General features: G+C 51.3%; 1 protein-coding gene across 3 annotated transcripts; it reads left to right on the top strand.

Moving 5' to 3' along the window:
* Window positions 1-4,225: 4,225 nt before the first annotated feature.
* On the top strand, window positions 4,226-19,802 carry TMEM130 (transmembrane protein 130; the record flags this gene model as incomplete). Of its 3 annotated transcripts, none has more annotated exons than XM_082644968.1 (8): window positions 4,226-4,310; window positions 10,117-10,422; window positions 11,736-11,895; window positions 14,681-14,847; window positions 15,588-15,672; window positions 16,860-17,062; window positions 19,035-19,147; window positions 19,650-19,802. In XM_082644968.1, the coding sequence occupies 8 exons, from the start codon at window positions 4,226-4,228 to the stop codon at window positions 19,800-19,802; spliced, it is 1,272 nt and encodes a 423-aa protein (XP_082501094.1). The 3 variants fall into 3 exon arrangements, with proteins under 3 accessions (XP_082501094.1, XP_082501093.1, XP_082501095.1); XM_082644967.1 differs by having other exon boundaries at window positions 19,614-19,802; XM_082644969.1 differs by lacking the exon at window positions 10,117-10,422.
* Window positions 19,803-20,067: the final 265 nt, after the last annotated feature.

Raw genomic sequence — 20,067 nt, 5'->3', positions numbered from 1 at the left:
CCCGCACCGCCCCACGCCACCCCATCATCACTAACTCACCAGAATCTTTGTTTTCCCTTCTCAGACAGATATATTTCACACCTGGTAATAAATAGAGCTTGCAATTACTACAAGATACGTTCAGAGACATGCTCCTTGCTTTTGTTTAATGTTGCCACTCAAGAACAAGCCTCAGCTGAAGCGCTGAGATTGTAAGTGGATATATATATATAGTGCCAGTTATTTCTGCCGCAGGAGAAATATAGTGGGTCAGAACACTCCTTCCCCCATGGAAGAAACTGCCCACCTGCAAGCAAAATCCTCCTACCACCGCCAACCCCAAAATGTAGGAAGTCCAAAATTGTGTAAAGTTGAAAAATCTAAGGGCTGGAACCAATGTGCCATCCGAGGTTATTTAATATTGTTGGGGGGGGGGGGTCTAGAAAAAAAGCAGCAGTACACAAATCCTTTGATAAGTTTCCGTTTAATTGCATGTGATAAAGACCTACAGTTGGGGGCGGGGCGGGGAGGTTAACATTGGTGAAATTCATATGCTTTCCCATGGCCTTAGCTTCTACGAAAGTACCCATCACGCTGCTATGATTTTTGCCTGTTTTCTTGTCTATCTCCGGAATTAGATGTTGGGGACAATGTCAACTTCATCTCTATCAGATAAATGAGATCATGCACCTCCTCTGCTTAAAACCCTCCAAAGACTTTTCAGCTTATCCTCAATCCCTGGGCCTGTGCACCTCCCAACCTCATTTTTCATGTTCCAGCCACAATGGCCTTGCTGTGCCTTCTGCCCACCTAGGACCTTTGTAGCTAATTCTCCTGTCTGGAATGTTCTTCCCTGAGAGGCACAAAGCTGGCTCCTTGTCATCCTTGATGAGCTCAAATGTCACCTCCTCAGAGAGGCCTTTTTAAGGCCCAATATAAGAAAAATGTTGCCTGCCGCTGAACCCCCCACTAGCTCTCATAATACTGGAATTTTCCTTAGAATCTGAAATTATATTTACCCATTAATCATCTTTTTCCCTCCTAGACAGAAAGCTCCTTTTCTTTTCTTTTTTTTTTTTATATGTATTTATTTGGCTGTGCCGGGTCTTAGTTGCAGCACGTTGTATCTTCGTTGCTGCGTGCGGGATCTTTAGTTGCAGCATGCAGGATCTAGCTCCCTGACCAGGGATTGAACCCGGGCCCCCTGCATTGGGAATGCAGAGTCTTAACCACTGGACCACCAGGGCAGTCCCTCTGTCTTTCTTTACCAATGTATTCCTTTTGCCCATTGGGTGTTTTCTTAGTCTGCTCAAGCTGCCATTATAAAGTACCACAGCCTGGGTAGCTTACCCAACAGAAATTTATTTCTCATAGTTCTGGAGACTGGGAAGTTCAAGATCAAGGTGCCACCAAGGTAGGTTTCATTCTGAGGCCTCTTCTCTTGGCTTATAGGTGGCATCATGTCACTATGTGCTCACATGACCTCCCTGTGCTCTCTCAAGAGAGAGATCTCTGGTGTCTGTTCCTCTTCTTATAAGGACATAAGTCCTATTGGATTTGGGCCCCACCCTTATGACCTCATTTGGCCTTAATTACGCCTTTAGAGGTGCTGTCTCCAAATACAGTCACTTTGGGGATTATGCCTTAACATATGGATTTCTCAAGGGGCACAATTTGGCCCATAAACAAATGTATAAATTTGTACCCTGTTTGGAAGAATACTGTATGAACCCATAGGATAGAAACAGCTGGAACACTAAAAAGAATACAGGGAGCCTCAAAATATTCACTCTGGTGGGCACGAGCAGTCTGCACAAGTGGTCTCTGCATGGAGTGGTTCAGGGCATGAGGCTTCAGTCCGACCTTCTGAGAGCCACCAAGAGGCCATCCTCCCTCCCCTGTCCCCTGGTGGGCTGGAGTCCCTGCTTACCTTTGCCTCACCTGTTGGGCTTCTTGGAGGCTGGCCCTAAGGGCTCCACCCCTATGAAGAACCTTTCCCCCGTGATGAATTAACAAATCCTCCCTAGGTCTCTTGTGGGTTTCAACAGGGTGACTGGGTGTCCTGTGGTCGAAAAATTCCAGCAGAAAATCTGGTAAAGCTGAGATCTAGGCCTGGAGCCATGGTAAATTCAACAGAGATCACCCTGAACTCCCTTTTGCCTACTTCAAACTACCATAGAATTTAACCCCCAAAGCCTCTCCAGAGCTGATCGGGGGTGATTGTTATCAGCTCAGTGGCCCCCACTTCCCACAGTTACCTTTCCAATGCAAGATAATGAGGATTTGTGGTAGGAATATTAACACTAGGGCTGCTGCCCTTCTGTTACCAAAGGGAAATCAACTATACCATTTTGCTAGGGCCAATAGACCGACTAACCTGCTTTAGAAAGATTTTCAATGACAAGAATTTACATCAAGACAGGTGCTGTGAGAGCCCAGAAGAAGAAAGATTTCTGGGGGAGGTGATACCTGTGGGGAATTAGACAAAGAAGGGTCACATCAACATCAGCTTCAGGGTGGCCTTGCAGGTGGCTTCTGTGACATAGATGTGACCATCTATGGCTATTGTATAGTTATTCAATGTAATAATGTTACACATGAAAAAAATGTAATAAATGTTATTATTCTATTTATGCATTTAGTACATTACAAAAACCACTAACAACCAGACCTTTGAATAATGTGAAATAGTCAAATATTTGAAACTCAATTTATAATCTTAATATACTATTTTCTTCTCAAGCACAATTTTCTTCTCAATTCCTGATGGACAAGTGAAACTCTCCCAAGTCCTTAAGCAATTCTAACGATGACAGCCAACACTGATTGAGTACTTACTATGTCCAAGCACTGTTCTATGTGTCAAGTCATTTTATCCTTACCACAGTTTCATGGGGCATTATTATTATTTTAAAGAAAAGTGAACTGAGGCATCAGGAGAGTTATGTGACTTTCTCAAGGACACATAACTCTCAGAATCCAAAGTCTCCTGGTTCCTAGGCCTGGTATTTGTCCCCACAATGGTGACTGATGCCACCAGGGAGTGGCTAGCACTTTTAACTTTCCTAAGGGGACTCACTCAAATCTGTTCCCCCCTCCATCACAGTGAGATGGCAATGGGGCCAGTGGGGCCCGTTCTCAGGGGACCCCACAGCTGTCCCAGAAGTTCCTTCACTCCCATGCAGTCCGTCCTGCAATTGGGTCCCATCAGTGCCGGCCAGGCGAGACGAGCCATTCAACACCCCCTCTGGGTGGGCTCCCTTGCCAAGGATAAAGTAGAGGCAGAGCTGGGACCAGGATCCAGGCTGCCGGTGTCCAGTCTTTAAGGTCAGCCAGGCTGGCCACCTTCTAGGAGAAAAGACATGCTCTGTTCCGTTATGGCAGATGGAAGCGCCTGCTTAGGCCAGGGAGTGTCCAAGGAGCAGCCTGGTCACTCCTTATCTTGGTTGTCTGAGTGTCCCAAGGCCCTCAGTGACAGCGTTGTCGCTGTGGGCCCAGGTATGAGCACAAGCCCCATTTTACAGCAGGTGCAGAGAGGGTAAACTGAGGAATGGCATCAGTCCCAGCGCCTGCACCTGGGCACCTGCACCCAAGCCCTTCTCTCTGGAGGGACACAAGACGTTCCTAGGCCCACTGCCCAGCGCCTTGCACACGGTAGGTGCTACACTTTTCTTGAATGAAGAGACGCATCTCCAAGCCGTGCGCGTCATGAGGGGAGAAGCCACCTGGAGAAAGAGCCCAAAGGGGCCTGCTCTGGGCTTCACAGCGGCGCGCGCTCCTCTAGGGACGCTGAATCAGAGCCGGCGGACGCGGGCACAGACGCAGGGCGGGGAGGGGGCGCAGACTGGACGAACGGGGACCGGGGAGGGGAGGGGAAGGGAGGGGTCGAGGGGAGAGGAGGGGCGCGGCGAGGGGAGGGAGGGAGGGGGAGCAGATTGGAGGAGCGGAGACCGGGGAGGAGAGGGGAGGATCGTGGGGAGAGTGGAGGATCGTGGGGAGAGGCGGCGTGCGGCGGAGTGAGGGAGGGTGCGGGGAGGGGGCGCGGCGCGGCTGACGTGGGTCGGGGTCGGCGCGACGGGCTGTGGCCGGCGGCGGCGCGCAGAGACACAGCGATCCGAGGCGAGGACGAGCCGGCGCCGCGCCCGCACCTCCCCGCACAGCCCGTGCCGCGCGACCTACGAACTGCAGCCGCCGCAGCTGAATCGAGCCGCGTGCCCTCCACGCTCCAGCCGCTCCCAGCGCCACCATGGCCCCGGCCCTCTGGCCGCACCTCGGCCGCATCCTCTGGCTGGCCTGCCTCCTACCCTTGGCCCCGGCTAGGGTGGCTGCAGGTAAGGCGCTGTGCGAGCCGGCCGCTCGCCCTCCCCGAGCCGCAGCTCGCCTGGGGCCTCGGGGCGGTCCCGGGCGGGCGGCCTCGCCGGGAGCCGGGGCTGCGGAGGTGGCGCCGTGCGCCCTGCGCGCACCTCCCTCCTACCCGGAGGCCGCGAGCTGCAGAGGGGAGCACGGCCTGCCGGGCGCCGCGCAGCCCTCTCCTCTGTCCCTTCTCCCCTCTCCCCTGAAGTCACCGGTACTTGAGGGGGCTCCCCGAGCCCTCGTTTCTGCTGCCACCTCCAGATCGGCCTTGCCCTAGGGACCGCGCGGTGGCTGGCGCATCCATCCCGATGTTTGGAAACCTCGCAGCCGCCGGAGGTGGGGGAGGACGCTGAGGGGAGTCTGGGAATGCTCGGGGTCGTCGTCTCGCCACAGCCCCCAGGGAGCGCGGCCAGGTTGCCCGCGGAGCAGCGTTTTTGCCTTAAAATGTGGCCTTATCCAGAGAGGCTTTCTACCCTGCTTGTGTTGACTTCGGGGAGTATGCGATTTTAGCGCCCAGGAGGCCGGTCTGCCATTTCCTCTCTGGGAATGATTTCCAAAATGGACCCGGAGCTGGTTCCGCTGGGTCCTACCCGGTGTCTCCCGGGTCGTGCTTCTAACATCCCCACCTCCTCACCGCCCGAAGGCCAACACCCACTTTTCTGCCCCATTTTGGCGACAAAAAAGCACCCAGGGTGGAGAGTTTTAAGGGGACAGTTGGGACGTGGGCAGCTATTGGGTGGGTGTTAAATATTATCCAATATTTTCATTACCCCCCACCTTAAAAGAATGGTAGACAGAAGAAGAGATCTAATGCAAACTTGTGAAATAAAAGCCACAAGGTAAAATAAAAAACCTGCATCTTAAGGATGCATTAAGGGAATTTTGTGGGAATTGGCTTGGTCAGGAGCATCTGCTTGCCCCTGGAAATGGGGTCTCTTGTCCATTAGGTTTACATGTGTCCAGAAATTATCAACGTGGCCTAAATTGCCAAAAAAAAAAAAAAGGTGGGGAGGGTTAGTTCTTTGGAAGTCATGTGTGGTTCCCAGCCTGGCCTATTGCACCCATGATACAGTCCAAATAGCTGGGAATGGGGTTGGGGAAAACCCAGAGGAGAAAAAGATTCAGAAGCCCTTTCCACCCTTCCCGGGTCTGGGTCAGCCTGCACAACATGCTTCCTACACCAGGGGTTGAAGTCGGAAGTCCGTGTCCTGGACCGTTCATTCATTCCAGGTTGTGTTGTCCAGACTTCAGAGGTACCTTGGGAAGTGTTTTTGTCTGTGTACATGTGCAGTGAGAAAAGGCTGATGTAGCCCTTTTCTAGACTGTTCTGGGGCCCTACAGGCTGTGTGGTCAGGGAGAATGTGCATGCTCCAGGTGGAAGCCCAGGGAGCCTGCTGGTGGGCGTTCTTCCACGGGTCAAACTCTGTGGCTGCTGTCACCTCACTTTTTGCTTTGGCCCTTTCAGCTCTGGGTCACTGGGGCACCTGTGTGGTCACTGGGGCACCTGTGACGCCCCTAAGCCCCTCACTGGGCTGCTCTGTACTCCAAGGCCATGTCATCTGGGCTCCCAAACTTGGAAAGGTGGATTTGCATGGGTAGGTAACCAAACCTGGGCTTGGTTCCTTCAGCCACAGGTGGCAAATCCTTCCCGGTCCATTTCAGCCTGGATGTTCTGGACGCTTTCTAGGCCCTGAGGACGAGGGGCAGCATCACCAGGGGGCTGTGAAATACCTGCTTTTTAAAAACAAGCCTGAGAAAAGTGCCCTTGGAGCCTCTGGCGCGTGGACAGGTCGGGAATGGGGGGCGCTCCCAGGAGCTGGGCCAGTGTCTGCTGCAACGTTGGCTGTAGCCACAGCCCCTCCCCACCCCCACCCCATCCCGCCTCCTGGCTGAGCTGGCTGCCCTCCTGATTCTGTTCCCCTGGCAACGGATCTGCGTCGTGCTGACATGCGCCTGTCTTGCTGCAGACGCTGGATGGCCATTAGCATGCAGCTGAATGTCCCTGCCACCTGCCAGCCTCACTGTGGCCCACGCTCCTCTCCTGGGGGGTGTGGGCAGGAGCAAGAGAGGGAAGGGAGGAGATGGCCTCTCCTCTAAGCACCTCTTTCTGCAGCAGCCCAGCCAAAGGCTGCCTCCCAGCCAGAGGGACTCAGCCTAGGGCAATGCAGATTGCTGTGTGGTCCCAGGCAGTAGCATTAGTCCCTGGGGACCTCTGGGGACTTGGGTCCTTCAGTGTAAAATACACACTGTGTTTTCTTGGAGAAACTTCTGTGTCTGGAATTCTCTCTTTGGGATTAAGGTGCCTCAGGTCCCTTTTGCAATGCTAGCCCAAATGACTTTATAATCCAAAATATGGCCCCAAGGAAAGGGCTTCAGAACAAGGAACGTGTAACGTGGGTGAGCGGAAAGGCTGGAGCCAGAGTCCCCAGTGGGGGCGGGCAACATCGCCGCAAGGCAAATGGGGTGCAGTTGAGGACACACTCGCTCACCTCCCAGTTTTGCTGAGTCCAGCAGGTCTCTCATGAGCCCCCTAAGAGCAGGGAGCACATATTGTACTTCTGGGTCCCCCCAGCAGCTGTGGGTTGGGACTCAGTCCATAGCACTTGGGTGAAGAGTTTCCTGGGGCAGTGCCATGTGGCCTGGTCCCTCTGCCACACCCTTCTCTCCAGGTGCCTCTCCACAGCACAGTGTTGAACCCCTACTATGTGCCAAGCACCTGGCTAGGCTTGGGGGAGATGGGGATGACCCCTGCCCTGCCCTCAAGGAGCTTGCAGTGCAGTGGGGGAGATGAGGAAACCTTTATCCCAACCCAGGGTTGTGACAACTGTGTGCTCAGGCTGTTGGGAGAGTGCCGAGGAGGCGGGGTGGGGTGTGTGTGTCAGGGAGGGCTTCCTGGAAGAGGTTATATCCACAGACAGATAGGTGAAGAAGAGCAGTGAGGACAGTGTGTGCAAAGGCCCTGAGGCTAGGAAGGACAGAGCATGGGGTGGGGGGAACTGCAGGTGTTAAAGGGTTAAAGCTACAGCATGGATGTGCTAAGATGTGAATGTGGTCTCCCTCCACCCCGAGGCTGGCCCATGATCAGACTAACTGTGCAGGAAGCTGCTTGTCGGGGTGGCTGAAAGTAAGGCAGGACTGGAGGCCAAGGGTCATGTTCAGGATGTACCGGTAATCCATCCGGATGGGACTGAATGCTACCTTAAGCAATGCTGGTCGTAATGGAGAGGGAGAATTAGAGTGGCAGAGGCCTGGGGATTGATTCTTGGGACAGCTGGTCCTCTGACCCGACAGAGAATGATAGGTGAAGAGAATGGTAGGTTTGGGAGGGGAGAAATCCAGGGGGTCTAGAGCACCACTGGCCAACAGAATTTTAGATGATGAAGGAAATGATCTATATCTGTGCTATCCGGGAGATAGCTATCCGGGAGATGGCACTTGAAATGTGGCTCTAGTGCAATGGAGGGGCTGGAATTTTAGTATTATACATTGAAATGACTAACTTCGATTAATTTAAATTTAATTGCATGTGGTTAGTAGCCATTGTATTATTGCTCATTAGAAATGAAGTCTGTGTTACTGGGTTCCATCAGCATTTAGGAGGTACTGGAAGCCAAGGGAGGGGGTGTATGTTGCCGGGAAGTGGGGGTGGGAGGGAGTAAAATGAGCAGAGGGGGGCTTGCGGGCCCTTCTCCCTTCCTTCTGCATCACCTCTTCTGCCCAGGTGTGCACTGTTAGACATTCTCTAACCTCAGGCCCTCCAGAAGTCTCACCTGAAAAAGAAAATTACAAATCCCAGGAAAATAGTTACTAAGACGTGCAGTAGTGCTATTGACAAGAGTGAAGGGTTCTGGGAATTAAGATATACCTGCTTGGGCTTCCCTGGTGGCGCAGTGGTTGAGAGTCTGCCTGCCGATGCAGGGGACACGGGTTCGTGCCCCGGTCCGGGAAGATCCCACATGCCACGGAGCGGCTGGGTCCGTGAGCCATGGCCACTGAGCCTGCGCATCTGGAGCGTGTGCTCCGCAACAGGAGAGGCCACAACAGTGAGAGGCCCACGTACCACAAAAAAAAAAAAAAAAAAAAAAGAATCTGCCTGCCAATGCAGGGGACACGGGTTCGTTCCCCGGTCCGGGAAGATCCCACATGCCACGGAGCGGCTGGGCCCGTGAGCCATGGCTGCTGAGCCTGCGCGTCTGGAGCCTGTGCTCTGGAACAGGAGAGGCCACAACAGTGAGAGGCCCGAGTACCACAAAAAAAAAAAAAAAAAAAAGATATACCTGCTTGAGGGATTATCATGCAAATACTGAAGTTCACATTAGTGCCACTGCAGACATCCTTTTGATGTGTTGTCAGGTAGAAATAAAGTAATTCAAAATTGTGCGCAGAGGCTGATTCTGACTAAATTTAAAACTTCCGTGCATGAAAAAGAGCTGGAGGACAGCAATATGATAGCAGCTGTTGTCTTTGGGGGGTAGGGTAATAGGACACTTCTTTATGCATATGTATTAATTTTACGATGGAAACAAATCTGATTTTTCAAATCTTACCTTGTGAGTATGATAAAATCTGCAGCTATCTAAAGCAGGTGAAGAATAATGACTTAGGAAAATGCCTATGATACAGAATTGAAAAAACAGCAACAGCAATGGAATATATAATCTCAGAGTAAGCATCATTTAAAAGAATAGTAGGAAATGACCCAATATAGTAAGTGGTTGTTACTAATTATTAAAAAAATTTTTTTTAATTTTATAGCTTTCTCTATTTTCAGATTACGATTAGTCTTACCTTCAATGTATTGGTCAGATGGGGAGTGTTATTTAAAAGGCCTCTTACTTGGTCTCCATTCCATGTGCTCCAGGCCCTATTCTCCGCTTTGCAACCTAGAAAACTAATTCCTGGGTTCCCTGTAAGAGCTGCATCCCCAGTATTTCAGTTCAGGTTCCCCAAGGAGTTGACCCAGCTGGAATCACAAAGCTCCAGCGTTGGCCCCCGCAGGAATCCTGGAGGTTCCCTAGAGCAGTGTAGTCCAGTGGAACTTTCTGTGATAATCAAGATCTGTATCCACAGTGTCCACTATGGTGACCCTTGGCTACACGTGGCTGGCCCTAGAAATGTGCCAGTGCAACCAAGAAAGTGGGTTTTAAGTTTGTTTCACTTTAATTGACGCTTAAGGAGCCACACGTGGCTAGTGGCTACCATATTGGACAGCTCAGATCTAGAAGCTCTCACGTTACAGATTTACAAACTGAGACCAAAGAGAAGGGAGCTTGGCTTGGATCACAGTGGCCCTTCCTCCCAAGGCTAGCCTACCACCATCAAGGTATTAGGCCTTAATAGGGTCTAGACTCAGCTTTGTGTTTCCAGCTGGAATTTTGTTTCACATGTAAAGGTTAGTCCAAAAGAGTGGGCGATGGGGGGCATTTCTTGGCATCAGCTGCGGTGGCTCCTCCTGTGACGTGCACTGGCCGTCATTTTCACAGCTAAGAAGCCGGGCCAGGTCAGCATACACGTGCTCTGTAAGGCCCTGCTTGGCTGGCATGAAAAAATAAAACAAACTGGAGACACGGGAAAGGACGTGGGATTTGGAGTCAGTTGGGCCTGGGTTTGAATCCCAGCTGGGCAATGAACTAATCGTATGACCCTTGGGCGGGTCACTTGACCTGCCTGGGCCCCAATTTCTCCACCAGTAAAAGAGACTCACAGAAGCCGGCCCAGAGGGTGGCGGTGGGTTTCCTGGCCACGCCCCTTCGTGAAACGTGGCCTTTGTTTCTGGGTTCCTAGGCGTGTATGAACTTCACCTCACCTCTGATGGCCCTGCCACCACGGGGGCAGAGGTGACCATCACGGCCAGCCTGGTGGCCGATGACAATGGCAGCCTGGTCCTGCCCGCCAGCACCCGCCTTTACCGCTTCCGCTGGATTCACACCCCATTGCTGCTCACGGGGAAGACAGATGAGGCTTTCAGCTCCACCATCCGCATCGTGGGGAACGTGCCCGGGGACTTCCCGGTCTCCGTCTGGGTCACCGCCGCTGACTGCGGAATGTGCCAGCCTATGGCCAGGAGCCTCCTCGTCCTCCCCATTACAGGTGAGGACCTTTCCTACTTGATTTGTCTTCAGACTCTTGGTGCAGAGGAAACATCCAGCCTGGCTGGTAATCACATAAATGCAGATTAGCCCCGTGGTTCCTTCGCTGCTGTCAGTTAACAAAGGATCAGAAAATGGTAATATGCACTGCTGGCAGGGTTGTGCTGAAATGGACACTTAAAGTACATATTGCTACTCGGGTGTAAATTAATACAACCCTTTGGAGAGCAGCTGATACATATGTATCAATGGTTAAAAATTATTTTAGTCTTTGGCCTCTTCTTTCTCATTCTCTCTCCCTCTCTCTCCCTCTCTCCTTCTTTCTTTCTCTCTTTCTCTCTCTCTCTCCCCCTCCTCCTCCCTTCCTTCCTCCCTCCCTCCCTCCCCTCCCTTCTCTCTCTTTCCAAGAAATCCCTGCTTTCTTGGAGTTTACAGTCTATTAAAGAACTTATCTTCAGGAAATAAACCTCCATTTGGGTAATGGTTTATGCACGAAGATGTTCATCACAGTTTTTATAATAACAGAAGAAAATAGAAACGAGCTAAGTATGCAACCATAGGGGACTGGTTAAGTATACTGATATAATTTGTATAATGAATAATAATGACCTCTACAAAGAGTTTGTTGTAGCCTGGGGGAGTACTCATGGTTGTAAAATTTTAAAAATCAAAACAAAATTCTATAACCAATTTGATCAACTGTGTTTAATATGTGTATACCTCAAATATGTACACACGTATACTTTGCAATTCAAAACATCAACAATGCTTGTATTTGCGTGATAGGCAGTTTCTTTTCTTTTCATTCCACTTTTCAGCAAATTCCAAATGAGCTTTATTGAGCACACCTCACTTTCTGCTTAAAAAATCAGCTTTTAATTTTTTTTTTTTAGAGGAGGCAGCACGGAATGGTGTTCCTCACCCAGCCCAGCACATGGGGTGTGGACCTGCGGTCAGTAGAACTGCTCATTTTTTCTAGGCTCATCTAATACTTTGAAATATTTCCCAAGAGTTGCTTTCAAAGCCTGCGCATTTCCTTCTGGTCCTGGGCATCTTTTGTGCCAGAAAGTTCAGGGTCCTGGTGAAAGGGGTGCAGGAGCAGAGCTATGCATGTAACACGTGAAGTGAGTCTTCACCAGTGTCCACGGAGGGGGCATATGCCTCTGTGTTCGGTGACCTGCAGGGTCCCCTCTTGCCACCACCTGGCTGTGGCAGCCAGGAGGTCGGGTGGGGGAGAGGCTGCCCTGCCAACTGGCACGTGGCTCTGCCCTCCTCCACTTCAGTGGACTCACCCTCCCGTGGTCTCTGTCCCAGAGTTCCTCGTGGGGAACCTCGTTGTCACCCAGAACACCTCCCTGCCCTGGCCCAGCTCCTACCTCACCAAGACAGTCCTTAAAGTTTCCTTCCTCCTCCACGACCCCAGCAACTTCTTCAAGACCGCCTCGTTTCTCTACAGCTGGGACTTCGGAGACGGGTATGTCCTTACCCCCCTTGATGCCCCAAAGTCTTGGCTCATGGCTGGTGGCCCTGCCGTCCCAGGCGGAGTGCTCTGTACTCTCCCGTCTTCACCTGCTCACTCTCTCTCACCCCAAACATGCCTTGTACACCTGCTCTGTGCCCAGCTCGGGGTCCACGGGGACCAGTGTGAGCCAGTCATGGGACCTGCCTTCAAGGTGCCTGCAACCTAGTAGAGGGGTCATTGGTGCCCAAAACAGCCCTTTAAGGCTGGTCAAGGTCGGTAGGATTTTTCTCTGTTTGACTCTGGAGGGACCTGGCCAGCCAATGACATACGCTGTTATACTCACATGGTAGAATTCAGGTGTTCCAGCTTCATTCTCCTTACACCTTCCTCTCCAGACAAGCCAATTGCGGGAGGCAGGTCGGGAAGTGGGGGCCAGTCAGGCATATCTGGAAATGGGCAAGATCCTGCATGAAGAAAGCTACAGAGCTACTGAGAAGTAGCAAAGATTTGTTTTTTTTAATTTGTTTCATTGAAGTATAGTTAATTTACAATGTTGTGTTAATTTCTGCTGTACAGCAAAGTGATTCAGCTATGTACATATATACATATGTATATATTCTTTTTCATATTCTTTTCCATTATGGTTTATCACAGGATATTGAATATAGTTCCCTGTGCTATATAGTAGGACCTTGTTGTTTATCCATTCTATACATAATAGTTTCCATCTGCTCATCCCAAACTCCCAATCCATCCCTCTCCCACCCGCAGAAGTAGAAAAGATTTGAGTAAATGGGTATGTACACCAAGTCCGGGATGGTGAGTCTTAATATTGTAAAGATGTCCGTTTCCCCCCAGTTATTCTTTAAGTTTAATGCAAACCCAATAAAAATCCCAATAAGAATAATTTTTGGAACATTACAAAGATTTTACAGCTCATCTAAATTTTGTGTATACACAGTTTTACACATATGTGCACATACATATATACATATACGTCACATATACACATAATGTATATACATATATACATACACGTATACAAATACACATATATGTTTATATATATATGTATATATATGGTTTTATAACATAAAGAATATTTGTCTCAAACCAGGGCACAGCCTCCATATTTATTAGGGGCATTTATTTTCACATTAAAGAAAGTTATATTCACTATTTCTTTCTCTTTTTTTTTTTCTTTGGCTGCGCTGCAGCCTGCAGGATCTTAGTTCCCCGATCAGGGGTTGAACCTGGGCCCTTGGCAGTGAAAGCACAGAGTCCTAACCACTGGACCACCAGGGAATTCCCTATTCACTATTTCTATTGCAATTGAACATTTTTGACTAGGCAATGAAATAAAATAAGATAAAGAAATGAAATATAAATGTAAAGGAGGAGACAAAAGTCATTGTACACAGATGACAGTACTGTTTACCTGAAAAACACAAAAGACTCAACTGAAAAATCTTAGAACTAAAAAGATTTTAATAATGTGGCTGGTTACAAAACAAAGATTCTTAGCTTCTCCATATAATGGCAGTCGAAAAAATCTTTCATAATATTTATAAAAACGGAGAGAATAAACTTAGCCTAAAATTGTAGGATTTATGTGAATAAAATCACAGATTGTACTGAGAACCTTAAAAAGACTTGAAACATGATGAGAGAATTTCTCAATATTGTAAGAAGAAAGAGAAATGATCAGAAAAGCAGAATGATGATGAATGGTGATGGGGAAAGGGGCTAGAAATACATACATAAACATATTTAGAAAGCTACAAATAATTTTCAGCAAGAAAAGGCAGCTCAATGGAACAGAATAGAAAAAAGCAGAAAAAAACCCTAAGTTTATATACACATGTAGTGTATGATAACAATGTTATTTCCAGCCAGTGCATAAGGATAGATAGTTTGATAAATGATATAGGGTAGCTGGTTAACTGTTTGGGAGAAAAATAATCTAATCCCTAACAAAAGCTATTCCAGATAGATTTAAAATAGTAAACATAATGAACCAGGACTAGATTGGAATGTAGATGATCCCCTGAGATTGGATAGTTTGGCAGTGGGGAAGGCATTTCTGTAAATAAAAGGCAGAAACTAGAATGGAAAAAATGCTAAATTTGGCATCATCAGATTTAAAATTTGAAACGAAAGAAGTAAATCAACCCAAAGGATAAAGGTTAAACTGGGAGAAAATATTTGGAAGATATGTAATAGGTAAAGGTTTGATAAACTTCAAATATAAAGAGCATCAACAAATCAACAAAAATATTTTATCGTTACTAGAATTCCTTTTGAAGTGATTCAGGTAATTGTAGGGAAAAAGCATGATGTTACACACTTAATATGTTATATCGTAACCTGATGGAGGTATGACTCTTCCTGTTTTTCAGATGAGAAAAGTAAGGCTTAGAGTTACGTAGATAGGAAATCTGGAGCTGATATTTAAAGCCAGGTGTGTCTTAACTCCAAAGTTCATACTTCTCCCCTCCCCAGATTGTCCTTGTCTAACACACAGCCTTTCCCAGTTTCCTGGCTCGGGGTGCAGAGCACTTCCTGGCAGGTGACAGGCACCTGTTGCCAGGAGTTCTCCTACCTGTAACTTACAAATACAAAGACAACCAGCAGCCACTCTACCAGGTACAGCTGACCTCATGCCCTGGCTGGCTCTGGGGACTGATGCTGGGATGACGTTTTTGCTTGCAAGGTGTTGGTCTGAATGTGTCACTGTACAACCACTCTAAGAGGGCACGTGAGTCACTTCTGTCATCTCCTCCCTGTCACCTTATAGCACCCAGATGGTGACCAAAGACGCTACGGTCTATTATAACTATTCCATCGTTGGATCCTTCACCGTGAAGGTCAAGGTCGTGGCGGAGTGGGAGCAGGTAACACCGGACGTCGGGAAGGGCGTTCTGCAGAAGACGGGCGACTTCTCCGCCTCGCTGAAGCTGCAGGGTGAGTCTCTGGGGGTTGGTGTGGGTTGAGCATTTGGCCCATCAGGGAGCCCTGGGTACCACTCCTTCCAGGGCTGGGTCACTTGCAGATCAGAGTGGCCCCAACTGGGCACTGGGCTGAGCTCGGATGCAAAGCCTCTCTTCTGTTCCCCTGGCAGCCCTCTGAGCGGGTCTGTCATTCCCCGCTTCCAAGAGGGCACTGCAGGCCATGGAGGAGGCCAGGTGGCCACCAGGTGGCAGAGCCCAGACACTGCTGTGATTTGGTGCATCCCCATCACTCCTCGTTCCCGGCTACATCTGCCTCCCATCAAGGACCGTCCTGTCGGGGCTGGGACAGCCTCAGTCAGCTGCACAGGGAGGGAACAGCCAGAGCTGGCTTTGGCAAGAGGGGGTGCTGGGGCAGCTGCAGCAGATTTCTTGGTCGTGCAAATGGGGTGCTGCTTCCCCCACCCCGCACACGGCACAGATGATGCAGGGAGGTGGTGGTACCCTAAGTCAGCCCCAGGTCCTGCTCACTAGGGCCCTGCTTGCTTCCTCCGGCTCCCTCACTCTAAGCTGGCTCCAGCACCCGCTGCTGACACGGAGGCAGGACCCGGGTATGCCCTGGATGTGACCTGTGACCTGCCCTTGGGGAGGGCCAAGAGGAGGACAGGGTGGTGGTCACACAGCCTCGGGACTCCACGAGCCCTGATACAGCTGTCGTCAGCCACCAGATATAATGAGGTCTTGTCTGCCTTTCAGAAACCCTTCGAGGCATCCAGGTCTTGGGGCCTACCCTAATTCAGACCTTCCAAAAGATGATAGTGACCTTGAACTTCCTGGGGAGGTGAGTGAAGCCCAGAGCACACTGCGCATGACCTGTGGTCCTGCCCGCACTTCCCCTCAGAGGCTCCTGACCTTGCTCCATCGCCGAGGGGCCCCAAGTTAAGGAGCTCACGGAGGGATGATGCCACCCTTGACTGTGCCATGGGAGAGTCACGGGCATGGCTCCATTCTCAGGGTCCAGGGGAGGGAGCACTGGCCTTTTGGGGCTATCTGCAACATGGGCATCAAGGCAAAGGCAGGTGAGGGACCACTCCTGTGAAAAGACTTCCGTATGTGACTTGGGCCTGCTTTCCAGCCCCCTGGAAAGCAGGCCATCTTGGGTAGGACCTGGCTCAGCTCCTGCCAAGAACACCATCAGGCTGAGATTGTAGTAAGTGATGAGATGAGGAGATGCTGGGTGTGTTCTCCCCACAAGGGAGCCCCTCTCTGGGGCCACTGGGATGGACGGGGCTGCAGAAAAATAGTGGCCAGGGCCCAGCCCTCCAATGACTCTAGTGGGGAAGACCAACCTCACCCAATCACCCAAGGGGACACGTCAGGGGGAAATAAGGCTAGACCGGGATGGGGCAAATTAGCCAAGGAAGGAGGAAGACAAGCCAAGGGGCTGGAGGTGGCTCCTGAAGCTTTCAGCGGGTTTTGGAGATAAGAGCTCAGTACTTAGAGAGCAGAGGGGGAAACTACTTGTGCTTGTTTATTCTGGTCTAGGTCATGTGAGATAGGAATGCTCACTTGGAATTCTTTATATGGACCTGCATCTTCTAGATTCTGAGCCTGTGCTGTGGCAGGTGGATAGTTTGGAATGCCCTCACCCCTTCAAACCTGTCAAAAGCTGACTTACCCTTTTAGGGCCTACTCAAATGCCACCTCCTCCAGGAAGCCTTCCCTGACTTCCTCATTAAGAACACGCTCCTCCGTCCCCTGTGCTTCCACAGCGCGCCAAGTGCGTCACTGGGGCACTCATTCTGCCTCCTTCAGCAGTCTGTGCACGTCCCTGTTTGCCTCACTGACCCCCTCGGAGTCCCGAGCCATCTCTTATGTACCGTTGTGTTCCCTGGAGGCCAGGGAAGCTGGGTGTTCTGTCCTGGAAAGGACACTGAAGTTCATGACTGCCTGGGCTTTCTTGGACTTAGTCTATGCTCACACTCCTTGCTGAGCCATTGCTAAAAAAATGCCCCCATTTCCCTGCAGCCCTCCTCTGAATGTGTGCTGGCGTCTTAAGCCCGAGTGCCTCCCGCTGGGGGAAGGGGAATGCCACCCTGTGTCAGTGGGCAGCACGGCTTACAACCTGACCCACATCTTCAGGGATCCTGGGGACTACTGCTTCAGCATCCAGGCCGAGAACATTATCAGCAAGACGCATCAGTACCACAAGATCCAGGTGTGGCCATCTAGTAAGTGACGCTTCGCCTCTGCTCCTACAAAGGCAGCAAAAACCAGTCAACCCTGCCACCACCGCCAGTGTGCTGCCACCAGCCAGCTCCACCGACAGCCATCAACAACCAGTCCCAACGACACTAGCATCATCGATAACCCTACGGTCCCCAACCGACACCACCGACTGACCACCCGCAGCACTAGAAACTCTGTGGTGCCCTCAACAACTGCTCTAGCCCCCACTACCAGAACCCCTCAGTGCCACCACCACCAGCAGCACCGACAGACAGCTCAGCTGCTGCCAGCTAACTTGCCCAGCACCACTGCCACCCTCACCACATGCTACAGACAGTTCTTCTAGCATCTCCAATAGCCAGAGACGGCGCTGCCCCTGCAACCACCCTTACCACCATCAGCACCGCTGTTAACACCCCTGCCACCAGCCCCTGCACCAACCATTTGGACCAACACCATCCATACCGTGCTACCCCAGCATCATCCCAACTTCAGCTCTCCTGTTGCCACCACCACTGACAGTGGTCAGTGTCCCTCCATACGTTAACCACTGCCACACTTGTCCCCAACACGAACCCTCCCTCCTTCACTGCTATCACCGCCACCCCATCACCTCTGTCTCGGCGCTGTTGCTGCCACTAAAACAAGCATCTCCGACGGTGACTGTGCTGGACTCACAGGGCTGTCGTGAGTCTCCCAGGGAGGGTGAGCAGCTCAGAAAGTGTGCAGTACAGTCTCTCTCATTCATAAGGGTGCCCAACCATCACCCCTGGAATGCCCTTTCCCAAACACATCATGAGGTCCTGCCACCAGCTTACAGCCATAGGATTGGCTGATGACAGCATCAGGTCCTACCCTTCATTTCCGGGGGCAGGGGGTGGCTCTTCTGTGACCCCAGAAGAGAACTTTCTTATGTAGAGGAGAGAGTAGGATCCCAGACCCCTAGGGATGGTCTTTCAGATGCCCAGCCAGGTTCCATGCCATACAGAACAAAAGGGGACACCCTGCCAGCTGCACTCATCCCCAAGTTTGGCCCTGTAAGAGCACCAGATGCTGTCACTGCCCCCTCCAGTCTTTCCAGTCCCTCTGAGACCCTGAGCAGACGCCACTCTCCGCTCCTGGCCCCGGCTGATGATGTGGGCCAGGCAGACTCTGTGACCTGTTGGCATCATTGGCGGCCTTGGGCCCCACCTCCCCCAACATCTCCTGGTCACTGAGTGTCTGGGATCCCTCTGAATTCTGCAGAGAAAGGCAGCACTACAGGTAATCAGTGCCGCCTTTTCTTGGGAGACAGATCCTCATGGCGTATGGTGGTGGCTCTACCAGGAGGAGGGTGGGGGAGGAGTGAGAAGGAACCCACACTTGCTGATCGCCTGCCTTGCACCTGCCTCACCTGGTTGCATTCCCGTGGCAGCCTTGTGGGTCAGTGTTGCCATCAGGTCACTGGTCAGAATCAGGATTCGAACCCAAGACCCCCTGGGCTCTTCCTGCTCTGCCATGCTGCTTCTTGGTAACAGGATAAGGGAGTGAGCCCAGAGCTGCCAGAGGTCTCAGGGCTGTTTGGGTGTCCTCACAACTTGGCTTCCCTTCCCCAGTGCAAATCACCCAAGAGAGACCAAGGAGGAAACTGCTAGGTCTTTCATGGCATAGGCTCAGAAGTTGTACATCATCACTCTGTCTTATGCTGCTCCTTGGGAGCAAGTCACTATAAGTCCAGCCCACACTCTGGTGGGAAATTTAGTTGCACCCCTTGAAAGTCACTATCAAGTAAAACTTTAAAACCCTCACATACCCCAGCTTGGTTTTTGTGAAATCCTGGATTTGCCTATTGGGGTTGCCTAGTTGGGATGCATGAACACAAGGAGGAAAAAAGATCTGGTGGGCTTTGTTCTCTCCCCTGTGTCATCTCCTCCTGAAGGCTAGTATTCAGCACCAACTACCCAGGCTCGTGACTTTACCCTGTCTCACTCCCAGGCATCCAGCCTGCTGTCTTTGCTTTCCCGTGTGCCACACTTATCACCATGATGCTGGCTTTCATCATGTACATGACCCTGCGGAATGCCGCTCATCAGAAGGACATGGTGGAGGTGGGTGCTTGGTGGGGTGGGGGCTGGACTCCTGGGCCCTGACAGGAGAGGATAGGTGGAGAGGGCAGGGGGGCTAGACCAAGGAGCCTGGAGGTGGTCTGGATGTCAGAGCAAGGCCCTAAGGCTGGGGGTAATGTGCCCAAGAGGCATCCATAGATGGGGCCCGATTGTTGATTTAGCTGCTTGCCAATGTGACTTACCTCCTTCTATGCTCGCCCTTTGCTTGGTGGCCGTGCCCATGAGCTGGTAAGGGAGAGGGCAACCGAAAGCAGGAAAGACCCAGAGAGCAGAAAAGCCAAAGGCACAGGGAAGCGCCGCGTGGCTCCAGAAAGGTGTTTCTGTGCACGCTGCCAGCAGGCAGCTGAGCTCAAGGCCACCTAGCCAGGCAGCTGAGCTCCTAAGGCCACCTAATGGGACTCCCAGTGGGTGGGCGGGTGATTGACCAGTGGGGTTTTGTTCACCATAGGTGGCTGATTTTGACTTTTCCCCCATGTCTGACAAGAACCCGGAGCCGCCCACTGGGGTCAGGTGCTGCTGCCAGATGTGCTGTGGGCCCTTCTTGCTGGAGACGCCATCCGAGTACCTGGAAGTTGTCCGCGAGAACCACGGGCTGCTGCCGCCCCTCTACAAGTCTGTCAAAACTTACACAGTGTGAGCGCCGCCCCCGCCCCGACCCAGTTTCAGCGTTAACTGACTGCTGACTGGGAGTTTTGGGCAGGGCGGGGCTGGGTGGTGCACGCTGCCCAGCAGGAGGGGTTCATGTGTGCAGGGCTGTCCACCCTGGATGGCCATCCATTTTTACAGTCCAGCTGCCTCCACAAGCCCCCTCCATCACACCCCCTAGCCATCCATCCATCCACCTATACAGTTGTAAACCCCTCTCTGTCAGTCCCACTCCTTGGCTTTGAAGAGGCCCCAAG

Source organism: Mesoplodon mirus (genome assembly GCF_964341445.2).
Source record: "Mesoplodon mirus genome assembly, chromosome: 15".
Classification (NCBI taxonomy): Eukaryota; Metazoa; Chordata; class Mammalia; order Artiodactyla; family Ziphiidae; genus Mesoplodon; species Mesoplodon mirus.
Note: the sequence above shows the minus strand (reverse complement) of the source record. Positions and strands in the feature narration are given on the sequence as shown.